General features: G+C 31.7%; 1 protein-coding gene across 4 annotated transcripts in view; it reads right to left on the bottom strand.

Moving 5' to 3' along the window:
- LOC129957200 (uncharacterized) overlaps positions 1 to 10,321 on the bottom strand; it is a 44,363-nt gene extending 34,042 nt beyond the window's left edge. For 3 of the 4 annotated variants that reach the window (XM_056069405.1, XM_056069409.1, XM_056069410.1), the window contains exon 1: positions 10,190 to 10,292. Coding sequence is in view for 1 of the 4 variants with exons in the window: in XM_056069407.1 (XP_055925382.1) it covers positions 10,190 to 10,191 (2 nt within the window). In the remaining 3 variants the exon portion in view is untranslated. Of the gene's footprint in view, positions 1 to 10,189 lie in introns of all 4 variants that reach the window. The other variant, XM_056069407.1, reaches the window with a different exon arrangement.
- Positions 10,322 to 14,783: the final 4,462 nt, after the last annotated feature.

The raw sequence follows: 14,783 nt of genomic DNA, 5'->3' as shown, positions 1-14,783 counted from the left end.
TTAGCTGATGGTTTTTTAACTATGCAAGTCACATATTACAAAGACATAAATAGACAGACAACACCCCATTCATATATTTAATTAAATATTTAAGGCTTATCTACTATCTTGAAATAGAACCCAGGCCCACTGTCGAGGATCATATTTACTACACACACTCTAGTCAGGGCGAAAAACATACCACCTGATATTTTTTGCTCCTTCTTCGAGAATTTTTTTGTGATTTCTTCACTGTTATCGTCGATTAAAAATGGATGTATTAGAAGAAAATACGGATGACGTTATGTAGTTATTCAGGCTTTATTTTGTGCAACCGCTTTCAACGGGTTACAGCATTCGAATGAACAAGATCACATTTGTTGTAGGTGGCGCTCTTGCATGCCATGACGTAACATTCCGCCCGGCGTTGAAATATGCAAGATTTCAAAACACATTTAATTATACAATTAGCTTACATTTTCTAAAACCAAATAAACTATTCAGATGAAATATTTACAAGTGAACATCAAAATTGCAAAATATATATTAATTAATTTATATATATTAAATTTATATATTAAACATGATATAAATAAAATAAGTAATTACATACAATATATACAACTATCTTAACTATTTTAATTTTCAAAGTTATCCCTTATTGGTAAGAGACAAATTTTTGAAATAGGGCGTGTAAAAATACCTGTGTTAGTTTTTAATTTAACAACTCTTACTCTGCCTTCATTTCCATAAATTATCTCTAAAATTCTAGCCATTGCCCATTTGCAAGGAGGCAAATCATTTTCCTTTAACAATACTAAACATCCAACCTTAACATTATTTTTTTTTGAATTGCCACTTATTTCTTTGCTGTAAGTGGTTCAAATAGTCAATTTTCCAGCGTTTCCAAATTGTTTGAACACATTTGGTAGTATATTGCCAGCGCGACAACCTATTTTCAGAAATGTCTACAATTTCCGGTTCAGGTATTGAAGTTATTGGGCGTCCAATGATAAAGTGTCCAGGAGTTAAAACTTCATATTCATTAATATTATCTGATAATGGAATTAAGGGACGTGAGTTAAGTATACCTTCAATCTGAATTACTATTGTTTCAAATTCTTCAATAGTTGTTTTACTGTTAGCTAAAGTTCTATAAAGATGGTGTTTAAATGATTTTACTCCTGCTTCCCATAAGCCTCCGAAATTGGGAGAAGAAGGGGGTATAAATTTCCATTGGATTGATTCTGCGGATAGGTAATTGGCTAAAGTCTCATTAGTCTGACAAACTAGTTTTTTTAAGCGATTTAATTCTGAAGCTGCACCCTTGAAATTAAATGCATTATCCGACATCAATGTTGCAATGCGGCCTCTACGGGCGCAGAGTCTCTTTAAAAATGCAATGAAAGCTTCAGTCGTCAAATCTGTTACCGTTTCTAGGTGAATAGCTTTAGTTGACAAACATACAAAAATCGCTACATAAACTTTTGAATATATTCCCTTTCTTTGGTTTTTAAACTTTATTTGAAAAGGACCACAAAAATCTACCCCAGAATTTAAAAATGGAGAACTAGGAGTTACTCTTTCTGAAGGCAAATTTCCCATTAACTGGTCTAACACCCTAGGCCTTTGCCTAAAACATCTAATACAATCATGGACAATTTTTCTTGCAATACCTTTACCATTTAAGGGCCAGTATTGTAGTCTAATTTGATGTAACAAACCTTGTGCACCAATATGTAGACATTTTTTATGTACATGCTCAAAAAGTAACTTAGTGAATGTATGCTTACTGGGTAAAATTATTTGATGTTTAGATTCAAATGGCAAGTCAGAATTTTTAAGTCTACCGCCAACTCTAAGTAATCCTTTTTCATCTAGGAATGGATCTAAAGATCTTAACTTACTTGTTTTAGAAATATTTTTACCTTTATTTAGTGCATCTATTTCTGATTTAAATTCACTCAACTGAGCTACACTAGCTAAATATTCAGTACTTCTTTGCAGCTCCTCAGTAGTTAAATACTTACTTATCTTATTACGAGACTCCTTAGCTTTAGTGTTGTTAATAAACCTGAAAATAAAGCTAACTATTCTAATTAGTTTTATGAAATTATTTGTATGATTAAAAAGTTCATCATAAAAATTTGAATTAGAGTCATTAATGTTGAGAGTCACAACACATTTTAGTTCATCAGCAAAGGCAAAATCCTGCATGGATTGATTGTCTACTGGTTCATCAGTAAGTTCATCTGGACCAGCAAACCACATTTTATTTCTTATGAGTTCATCTGGACCAGCAAACCACATTTTATTTCTTATGAGTTCATCTGCACTGCATCCTTTAGAAATAATGTCAGCAGGATTGTTTTTCAGTCTCGATCCACGCCAAAACAATAGTAGAGTCTGTCCACAATGAGATAACATCAATGGGTAATTGCAGAATTGGAACTATCTTTTTCACTAATCCAGATAACAGCAACTCAGCACACAGTTCAAGTCGGGGAATGGTAAGTGACTTTAATGGAGCCACTCTGGATTTGCTGCACACTAGACTAGTTTTAAACTGTCCAGATTGGGTGAAGCACTTTAAATAGACAACAGCAGCATAGGCACGTTCTGATGCATCAGAAAATCCATGAATCTCAATGCGAACTGCATCAGGAAGTAGAATAAACCTTTGAATTCTGAAGTTGTTTACTTCCCAGAGTTTTATGTAGAACCTTTTCCATTCTGTCATTGCATCAGGTGGTAATTTTTCATTCCAGTCCAATTTTATCTTCCAAAGTCCTTGGATAAATATTTTTGCCTTTGTAATGAGAGGGCCTAAAAGTCCAAGTGGATCATAAAGACTCGCTATTTCTGACAGCACCTCCCTTTTTGAAAAAGAGTCCTTAGGCTTGATCTTTACCTTATATGTAAAGCAATCTTCTTTTGGATCCCAAAACATACCTAATGTTTTTACAGAACTAACACCCTGTTCTTTCGAAAATGAATAGGATGTTGTAGACAGGTTTTGTAATAAATTAAGAGTTATTAGCGACCCATTTGTGAAGCTCAAATCCAGCTCTTCCGAGGAGTTCAGAAATCTGGGTTTGAAGATTTTTAGTATCTTCTAGCGTTGCATCACCTGACAGAATGTCATCCATGTAGAAATCAGAACAAATCACATCTGCAGCCTTAGGAAAGTCCTTTTTTTCCTCATCTGCTAAAGCTCTTAAAGTCCTGGTAGCCAAAAATGGCGCAGAAACTGTTCCATAGGTTACTGTAGACAGTTTGTAAATCTTCACTGGACCATCAGCACTTGATTTCCAGACAATACGCTGTAAGTCTCTTTGAGTGGGATCGATCAGTATTTGTCTGTACATTTTTTTAATATCTGCACTAAATGCATATCTGTGCTTTCTGAATCTACTTACTATGGAAAAAAGATCTTGCTGAATAATACCTCCATTTAGTAAAATGGAATTCAGAGAATATCCACTTGTTGTTTTTGCACTTGCATCAAAAACCACTCTTAAGGGAGTTGACGTTTTCTCAGGTTTATATATCGCATGGTGGGGAATGTAATAGTTCACATTGCTATCAGCTTCAATTTTAATCTCCTCCATGTGTTCTAAACTCTCATATTCTCGCATAAATTCCTTATATAAGATTTCCATAGTATTATTTTTGTTTAATTTATTCCAGATACCATTTAGGCGCTTGATTGCATTTTCTTTGGAATTTCCTAGTAATGATTCGGCATTTTCCTTTATGGGTAACTGAACTATAAATCTTCCTGTTTTATCTCTTTTATAGGTTTTAACAAAATGCTCCTCACAATAAATTTCTTCTTCACTCTTTGTTATTTCTTTAACATTATCCGGCAATGATTCCAATTCAAAAAATTGTTTAACTGCTTCATCTAAATTTGGTTCACTTACGAGATAACAATTGGCTTTTTGAGGTAACTGGGGAAGAATGCCTGTAACTAAATAACCAAACTTAGTATTTTGTAATATTACATCTCCATTTTGCAGACGAAGTTGCTCAGGTTTTAAAATCTCAAAAAATAGCTCACTTCCTAATAGTATATCAATTTGACCTGGTGTGTGGAAATTGAAATCAGCTAGTTCAATTGAACAGGGAATATTTAATGCAGATATATTTAATTTCGATACAGGAATCTCATCGGTTATTTTAGGAAGAATAGAACATTTCACCATGTGTGAAAATGAATAATCTCGATTTGATACTTCAATGTTAGCAGCGTGTTTAATAAACTGCGTAATTCCATTTATACCAGTTATGCCTTGTTTTATTGATTTTAGTTTGATTCCCAATTTTCTAGCTACATCTTCTCGAAGAATACATAAAGTCGAAGCATTGTCTAAGAGCCCTCTTAATTGAACTCTCCGACCATCTGCAGTTTTCACATAAATAAGAAGAGTGTTTAATATAACTGATTTATTCCCTTCTATCGCCTGTTTAGTCTCTCTCGGATTCAACGTCAAAGCAGATACTTCGGTTAGTACGTTTAGTTTCGGTTTCGTTTCTGCATCTGTTTGGCTTTCGCTCGCCCGTGCCCTTGAATCTGAAGTGGTAGCGCGATTTTCAGCTGACTCATCATGTATGAGCGAGTTATGCCTTTTACCGCAACTTGGAATGTTGCAAGAATATTTTGATTTGCAGATCCCCGGGTGAGGTTTAAGACAGTTAATGCATAATTTGTTATTCCTAACAAAGTTCTTTCTAGCATCGATAGACATATTTTGAAAAGTTACGCATCTAAATAGTGCGTGATAGTTTTTGCATAAAATACAAGCTTTAGCATTGGAATTTTTATTATTAACTATAAGTGTTTTCGCTCTTTTAAATATGCTCGTATTTTGTGGACGTTCGTATTTACTTGGAATACGGTTAATACTTTCTAACAAAGAACTTCGCTTTTCTAGAAATTTCATCAAATTTTCAAATGTAGGAATTTCTGCCGTATTTAGAGAAAGCTCGAATTGCTTCCTTGTCTCTTTATCTACTTTCTGTAGAATGATGTTTACAAGCATTAAATCAGATAGCTTATTTTGTTCGAATGTAAGAACCTTTAACGCTCTGATGTTTTTATTAACGCAGTCTATTAAGGCACACAGTTCTTTAGCAGATTCGCTACGAATTTTCTCAAAATTTATTATTTCTAATATATGAGAGTCTATCAATTGACGTTGATTTTCATAACGATCTGATAATGCTTTAAAGAGTGATTGAAAGTTATCACTAGACGATTCTAATAATTTAGCTTCTCCTCTTAAGCATGCACGGAGATAATACAGCTTTTGAGAATCATTTAATTGCTCATTGTTGCTAATTAAATTAACAAATAAATTTTTAAAATTTGCAAAATCAGCTATTTTTCCAGAAAATTCTGGTAATGGAATTTCCGGTAGTCGGATTTTAGTTACTGCATTATCCTTTGAAACAGGGTTAATTTTAAATTCATCTTTAATTGAATTTAATAGCAATTTCAGACCTACCTCTGTTTCTTCAATCCTTATATTTATTTGATCAATATCTTCTAGGATGGTTTCTATATCTTCCGACGTTTCAATACCGCAATATTGTTCGGATATCTTGTCCAACTGTGCTTGCAATTGTCCAAGTTTCCTTAATTTCACTTCTAATTCCATTGCGTTAATGTCCTTGGAAGCTGACTTTTCGGCATTAAAACTTTCGATTCTTTTCAAAGTAGTTTTTATCGAGCCTTTCAGTTTATTTAGTTTCTTTTCTGAAACCGCTTCTCGGTCATCGCTTTTTTCAACTTTTTTATCCATGGTATTTGCTCCGGCTCGCTTTTGACCAATGTTATCGTCGATTAAAAATGGATGTATTAGAAGAAAATACGGATGACGTTATGTAGTTATTCAGGCTTTATTTTGTGCAACCGCTTTCAACGGGTTACAGCATTCGAATGAACAAGATCACATTTGTTGTAGGTGGCGCTCTTGCATGCCATGACGTAACATTCACTACTAACAACTTTTTTTGATTTCACCAAAGACATTACAAACTATACTGCAAAATAAATGAGTCCTAGACTCTATTAGGGATAAACGCCTTGATATCCAGTTTTGCTTTCTCGATTTTTCATATTTTCGTTTTTAATTTGTTTGACGCTTATTTTAGAAAATCTGAAAAGTATACTATTTTTAAAGTACTAATTTTAAAACATACGTTGCCTTTCAAGATTTGACTTTATATATATAACTTTGTTATTACTACCTTTTTAATTGAATTTGATTTATCACTCCATTAGAGTGGCGCAGCATAGCCAGATTTGGCTTTTGTGCCAAAAAATCTAAATAACCTAACCTGTACAGTACATCCGTCGAATCCAAATGTCAACCCGTTGGTGTGGTGCGGAAGCTTGGAAGGGGGGGGGGCTTGTTAACTAGCCGCGGTTCCACATTACGAGGTCAGTCCGGGAAAAGCCCTAATGTGTTGCTTTACAAAAGGGACGTTCATATAACTAACTAGTCTTATAGATGTTGATGACTGTCGCTAAGAGCCGGTTTATCATGTATCACAGTAATACATTACAATTTTGCACCTCTGTGTTCATATATCTGATTTATAATGGCGTATTTATTTGTTATAATTTAATAGGCCTTTTCTTTTTTTGAAATATAAAAATGAAATGGATATCTGTGCATAGATACAATTAAATGCCTTTCTCAAATCTTAATTTATCGCGATAATATCCTTTAAATTAAAATCTTTATGACAAATGTAAAAAACAACGTTAATTTTTTTTTAATTTTAAATAGCAATTACAAATTATTTATATTACCGTATTTGAATTCAAAGATCTGTAATTTGATCGTCGGATCTCATTTTTGTGATCTTTTAAAAACAGCATAAAATTTTAAATAATTCTAATTAAGGAAACAAAAATAAGCGATTTGAAGTTAATTTTATCAATAATGAGAAGATGATTATTGTTTGACAATGGATTCTAAAACCCTCCGGACTTTTGCGCATGCATTAGGTTAGATTTAATTCATCAAAATAGGGATGACAAGAAATATGAAAGGAGGAGATGTTTACATTTAACAATAAAATAAACTCGGATTATTCGCGGACTGAATTAAAATAACACGGTCAGAAACGACACGATACGATACTCACATACAAGTGGGGGAAAAAATTGAACATAAAAGTATCTTATAGATCGAATTCAAGGTCAAAGAAGGACGAAGAATTCCGGAAATGCGCTCATCCTTCATCGTCTCTCCCCTTAATGAGATAGAATCGTCGGAAAATAACAGTCTCAGAATACTGAAATGAACAGTATTTCCTCTGAAATGTGTACAATAATAACTCAATATTTTTATATCCCATTCATGCATCAGTCTGTTCAATTAAGAAATAAAGCTGTAGTGAAAATTTGAGTATCCATCGTTACAACCCTTCCTCCTAACAACAGGTCCTGCTTCTGCATTGGGCAGATCTTAAAATCTCCCTAACCATCATGGCCCCCTGTGAGACCAATGATTTTTATCATCGATACCATACACACAACAAGCGGCAGTGGTCTCCTCGAAACTTTCTCGCATACTCTCTAATAAAAGTGTCATGCCAAAGAACGCCTTCAATGGTATTGGCGTACAATAGTTACGAAATATTAATTATTAATGTGAATGTAATATTTCAACTGAATCTTTCATGTCATCCTTGGCGAGTTACTAGACAATTAATCCATGGCATGTATTAATAATAATCCAATTTGTATTTTAAACAAGTTTTTCTCCATCAACTGAAATAAAAATTTGACATAAAACTGCATTTGTACTCATAAAATCCCATACCAAATTTGATGTATTTAAGTAATTGCATTTTTGAACTATGACGTTTAAATATTTCAGAAAAGACAGAACGACAGTCAACCCTGTTGTTGGTTTTGGCTCAAAATTTGATAGGTAACTATAGATATTAAAAAAATTTAGATTTTACTATAGATATTAAATCAGCGCACCGACTTTTATTCATCTAGCTCTCTCTGATTTTTAATTATTATATTCAGCTGTATTCAAACAGCCAGACAGACAGATTTCCTCTAAACGGATTTTACTCAAAATGTGACAGAAACCTACAAGTTTGGTTTAAAGACTAAATGCTAAATTTCATCCATATAGCTCAAAGAGTTGAGTTACCTTTGTCAAGTACAGATTGATGGACATTTTCCAAAAAAGTGCTTTTTCGAACTTAGAGTGGTCTAAAACGTGGAAATTTGTCAAAATTTTGAGTCATGGAAGAAGATCTTTAGAAATCAAAATGAATTTTTTGACGGTTACAATACCTTCTCTACACTACTTATATGAGAAAATAAAAACAAGTATACAGACAGAACCATTGAGATAAATATTGTCTAGTATTTGATAGAAGGTCCTCGATAGTAAATACTAAAACAAATTTTATCACTCGCCCCCAATGCATTGGGGTTTTGCGAAAGCATGTTCATGTTCATATTAGTTTTGTCAGATTCAAGTTAGATAAATGTAAAGATACAAAAAAAAAAAATAATAATAATAATAATAATAATTAAATCTCAAGATAAAAAATTTTGACAATTACACTACTTTTCTTTCTATCATATTTCAAACACAAGAAAGTTAAAAATTGCTTTAGTCGAACTTGAAATTTTCATTTTTATAGAGCTAGAAAACAAATCTACTACACTGTTGCCAAAGAGAAAACAAAAATTATAAATGAATGAATAAAGTTACAGAATTACAATTTTAAAAAATTCCTTTTATAAATATCTATTTCTTTTTAAACACATTTTATCACAAAATTTAATATTTCAAACGAATCTAGATATCTTGTTTTCTATACTTGACAATTATTTCACATCAAAATGATTCTAAAAGGCTCACTGATGAAAAAATTACATTATTATGGTTCCCATGTATATAAAATTAAATGTAAAAAATCAATAAAAATTTAATTAAAACCAAAATTAAATTAGTTTTATGAATTGATTTAAAAAAATATTATTAATAACATTTCAAATCCATTTACAATATCCACCTCAATTATTTTTCTTTGTTCTATCTTAAAGATTTTAAGAGAAACTAACTAGGTACTTAATTCAAGAATTTTTTCTCAAAATACCATCTTTACATTAAGAAATTCTATTATTAAATAAATAAATATAAGCATGCACTTCAAACATGCATAACAAGATGTATTTACTTAAATTAATACCAAAGTATTAGTTGAAATAGTAAAAATCCACTAATACCAGGTATTGAAAAATCAAGAAACCCCCCCAAAATGAAGCAAAATTAAATTAATTAAAGTTCATTTGAAAAATAATACCAAAAATATATGCATTTCAAAAATTAGTCTTCATATGAAAAGCAAATAGCTATTTCAATTTGAAAGGAATGACACAAATAAAAAAAATTAACAGAATGTCATGAGAGAATTGATATAAAATGAAGCAAATTTTAATATATATTATTTATTAATTTGGGATACAAAATGGGATATATTATTTATTAATTTGGGATACAAAATGGGATATATTATTTATTAATTTGGGATACAAAATGGGATATATTATTTATTAATTTCCAAACAAATCATAATGTAATATCTTAGCATCAACATAATCAAATAACATTAATAATATATTTAATAGTAGAAAAACTGATAATTTCAAAATTATCCAGAAGAATTAGAATTAAATATTCGAAGAAAATAAACTTTTCATGAGCTACAAAAACAAATAAGATATTTATTATTACTCTGAAATGAATTGAAAATTGCATGCTATTATAATTCGTGTTTTTTGTTTGATAATGAAATGAAAGCTGCAACATTTATATATGCTTATCTAACACAAAGCAAATAGTTCCAGACATCAAGCTCCTCAAAATGGCGGTAAAATCTCGGTTCCCAATTTCACCAAAATTTATCTATACCATGAAAATAATCAACAAAACCATGATCATTATTAAAAGATATAAGAATCTTCAGATCTAAAATCAGATATTTCTAAGCGAGTGAAATATAATTTCAGAAACATTTGTACAAGTACAAATATCAAGATTTCGTAAATAAGAATGCATAGTATACGAAAAAGAAAGCAACATGAATTATATAAATAGAAAAAGAAAACAACATGAATTATATAAATAGAAAAAGAAAATAAGAATCAAAAAGCACTTACATTAAAATCAGAACAAAATAAATTAATATGTTGATCTAAATTATCATAGAACTTTAAAATAACATTCTAACGATGCCTGAAAGAACATCGCATAAGCCGGAGAAATGACAACAAACAACACTAGCTTGGCGAAACTGCAGAAGAACATCGCCAAACTAAACTAATGTCACACAGTAAGTTCTCCTTCTCTGTGACTAATGTGTAGAAAATATTTCAAAGAAAATCACCAAAAAAATTATTAAGGCGCCAAATTGACATATCGGACAATTGCAACCTCTTTCCCTGCTTCATATTCGAGGAACAGGCTTGGAAAGGGAGGGCTTGGCGACAATTTGTGGAAAGCGTTAGAGACAGACCATGCCGGAACAAAGGGAATAGAAGTGAATTCGGGTTTGGTTTGGTAACATAACGTTTTCAATAAGCACTAAGAACTTCTTTCAGACAAGAAATAAACGATTGCTATAGGAAGTCTCAGAAAGTAATATAAAATTAAGCACATCTTTTCTTTTACAGCTAGGGAATTCTTTTATTTATGCGTTCGCTTTCTTTTTTTTTTCTTTCACAGTAATTTGGAATTAAGCCTATTGAATACATTCTTCTTAGAATAATTTTTTTATGTTCTTTCAGAAATAAAACTTATTTATTTGGTTATTCATTTTCTTTGAAATATCAATATTTCAAATTATTTAAAATAATAAGTCTAGTAATTTGCTGGTTAATTTCAATGAAAATATATCGTGATATGTTTTTATGGATCAAATGCAAACAATTAGCGATGATAAAAACACGGCATATATGCGCCTTATTTCTTTTAATAACGAAACAAAAATACTCTTTCTTTTCTTTAATAATTTTACAACAAAAAAAAACAGGACCGTTACCTTATTTATATTCTGTCATCGATTAACACTGAAAATGTAAATTACATTTTAAACATATTTAGCTATCCGATAGTAATTTTAAAACACCCATAGCTATTTATTTTTTAATTTTAATATTTTTGTAATGAATGAAATTATAATTGTCTCTAAAGACTAAAGATTATATTTTGTGTTTAGAAATGTGGGTTCAAAATCGAATTTTTTGGTATTATTATATCATTTCCAGGTAATTACGAAATTATAATACATTTTTTTTTATTTGTGGTGAATTGAAAAAAAGCTATAAGTGAGTTTTTTTATTTTATTTTATTTATTTATTATCGATCTAGTTGTCTCTGTTTTTTGAATTACTGTCTGCATCGACTAAGCGATGATTGAACTTCGGGACTTCTTCCAAATCTCAAAGTCGAATTCTGTGATAGTAAGTTTGTTATTATCAAATAATAGACCTTATTATTGTATTATTATAAAATATAAACTTCGTAATTCTCTTCAAATAATACTCAATCTTTCTGGTGAACACCATTTTATTTTCGGACACATTTTTTGTGCCTCTTCAGGAAGACTATTACAGATTAGGACACCTCTGACAGTTGGATGCCACGTCTAGCTCACAGAATCGTTCTTTCACACTCTACGTTCAGATACAAAAAAGAATTAACAAAAACTTTGTACTCGACAGATACGCCATCTATCGGCGTGAAGCTGTAGCAAACGTATTATAAAAATATTGAACTTTTTTTTTTTTTTGTCTATGTCAATTTATGTGAATGGTGTTAACTTCTTTTTTTATAAAAGTGAATTAGGTTATGAATTTTTGTTTTTATATTTTCTCTTTTTGTCCAAACATATAATAATATATCGTGAAAATAAGTTTAACAAAACGTCTTCGGCAATCACTTGTTCACCGATCCTATTAATAATCGTCAACTAATTATGGCAACTAACGCATAGTGCAATTTTAAATTCAACGTGGAAACTAAGCACAGAGCAATTTCATTGATATACAGTGTCTATAAATTGGCGGAAATGGTCGAATTGTTAAGGCTGCTATATCTGCCAAAATTTTATTTTATAGTATCTCATGATATTTTTTGTCGATAAAAGAATGATTGATCATTGATGACGTACATGAGGGTAGTGAGTGTCGAAGGAAACAATTATTTTCGAAATCCGAAAATAATGGTTTGTCTCGGTTTTCCTCCCTACTGAATGCATACTGCAGTGTGCTTTTGAAACTTTTCTAAAAAATGTAAGGAGACTGGGGTATAGAATCAATAATGACGTATCTGGAAGAATGAAAAAAAAAAAAAAAAAAAAAAAAATGCTGAAATCGGACTAATTATTGAGGAACTGGTAGTTTGGCTTCCCTAATTATTTTAAACTAGTCGCTTTTGGCAACCAGCTTATTAATACTCTCGTAAATTTTCAATTTTATATTTATGTATCTTGGTCTCTTAATAGCTTCTTCAGTAAAAAACAATTAAGCTTCTAATTTTGATATGTAACTCATATTATCATAGTAACTTTACGGTATTCAGAGTATTGTAATATATACCTCTCTAATTTACTGTCAACTCCCGTTAATTTTTAATTTCTATTTCAAATGGAAAAGATGAAACTCCAGTAAATGCGAAACTTTTTAGCTGAAATCAAACATATTTTTTAAAAAATATGATTATACAAAATCGAATTCTTCAGCATTGTAATTTTATGTGTACCACAGAATATTTTTTTAAATACCTTATGCAATATTTAAAAAAAAATTATTCAATATTTTTTTTAATTCATCAAAAAATTGAGATTTATTTTCTAAACAATTTAAATGCGGTAAATAATATTTTAATCAATAAATGTACTTCTGAAAACAATTATGAAGTCTAAATTTTATACAGATCTTCGATCCTATCATATTCAGTAAAATTATCTGGGCAATCAAATGCTTCAATCTTCTGAGATCAAACCTGATCTAAAGCTTTGAATATCCTTATTTTAAGACGATTAACAATTACATTATTTTAGATATCCATATACATGGCACAGGAGATTTTGCATAAGAAAATTCTTTTTTCTGTTGTATCCCTATAAACCATCTGTAATTAGTTGAGACTGATAATTGAGATTAATTTGTAAATGCTCTTTCTGGAGATAAATCGAAAACTTATAACACTCTTATTAATAGGATGTTTTAAAGCATATTTTATATTAAGAAATCTGTCTTGAATTCCTTTTCATTCCTGCAATGACCAAACTAAGATCAGTTAATATCTCTTTATGTCAAATAAATAAAACTCAGTTTTAAATATTCTTTATGAGGGTGAAAAAAAGCCAGTAGCGCTCTTGTTGAAATGAAATTTCAAAGCCTACTTTCTGTTAAGAAATATATCTGTAATCCTTTATTTGCTCTCCTTGATTACTTTCTCGTATACATAGTATACAGAAAATATTGTTGCGAAATTTCCGGGGTTCGTTTGGATAGTGGAAGTTATATGGTGTGGAGAACGCTCAATCACCAGGCGGCAGTAGAAAATAAAACAACGACGTTTATTTGCACGAAGACACACAGGACAGCAGAAAGACGACAACTATATACAGCACAGAAGATGATTATCTTCAGCCAAGACGTGCAGCATACAACAATATACACAGCAGCATACAACAGTATACACAGCAGCTCTACTCCGTCGCTGCTCCGCTAGTTCCTGGAAGACGAGTTCTTCTCCGTCGCTTCCGACTACTCTTCGACTCCACTGGTCCACGACTCAATTCACCACTGGCTCACAACCCGACTCACCGTCCCCCCGGTAGCTGCGGGTACTCCCTTTTATAGGCCTCAGGAGGCGGGGCTAGAAGCCTCTCAACCAATCAGGAACGTTCGAGGCGTATCTCCGTTCCTACTGGACAGATCGGGAAAATTCTCGATGTTTCGGGTATAATCTATTTTGGCGCCAAAGTCGCCAAGTTTGTCACCAAACTCTGGGACCTCCCATGGAACCAACTATGCTGGAAAGCCGCATCACAGATTCGTAACAATATAGTAGCTTCGATCGATGCTTCGCTGAGTGCGGTGAAGTCTATCTTAATTGGCCCAATGATTGCTTCGGCAGATAACGTACACCAAACTGTGAGCCAAAGTGAGTGCAGTGGCCGAATTGTTGCATGATGTGGATTTTCAGTGACACAGAACCTGTTCTGTTTGTTAACATATCCTTGGAGTTGGAAGTATGACTCGTTACTGAAACAGTTAAAATTAATTTCGCCACATTCAACTTTAATAATCATCGTGTTTACAAAATTAAACCTCCTTAAACCGTCGAATCCATTTTTCCTATCTCGTATAGAAGTATAGAGAAAGTATAATAATCGTCAAAAAATTCGAACTCGAGATTTTGACTCATCTCCAAGTTTTAGAACTCCCTGAGTTCGAGAAACACACTTTTAGAAAGTGTCCGTCTGTCCTTGACAAAGATAACTCAAAACCGCTTTGAGATAGGTGGTTGAAAGTTGGTATACGATCTTATCATCAAATTTGCAGATTTTTATCAAGTTTTGAGTAAAATCTGTTCAGATGAAGTCCGTTTGCCTGACTGTTCGAAAATTTGTGAAGAGATTTACACAGATAAAATTCGGTACACATATCTAACATCTTTTGATTAGTCACCTGTCAAATTTTGGGCCATATACAACTAACTGTGGGTGGACTGTCTGCCTGT

The sequence above is a fragment of the Argiope bruennichi genome, chromosome 11, assembly GCF_947563725.1.
Source record: "Argiope bruennichi chromosome 11, qqArgBrue1.1, whole genome shotgun sequence".
In the NCBI taxonomy this organism is placed as follows: domain Eukaryota; kingdom Metazoa; phylum Arthropoda; class Arachnida; order Araneae; family Araneidae; genus Argiope; species Argiope bruennichi.
This window is presented reverse-complemented; position numbering and strand designations above follow the sequence as displayed.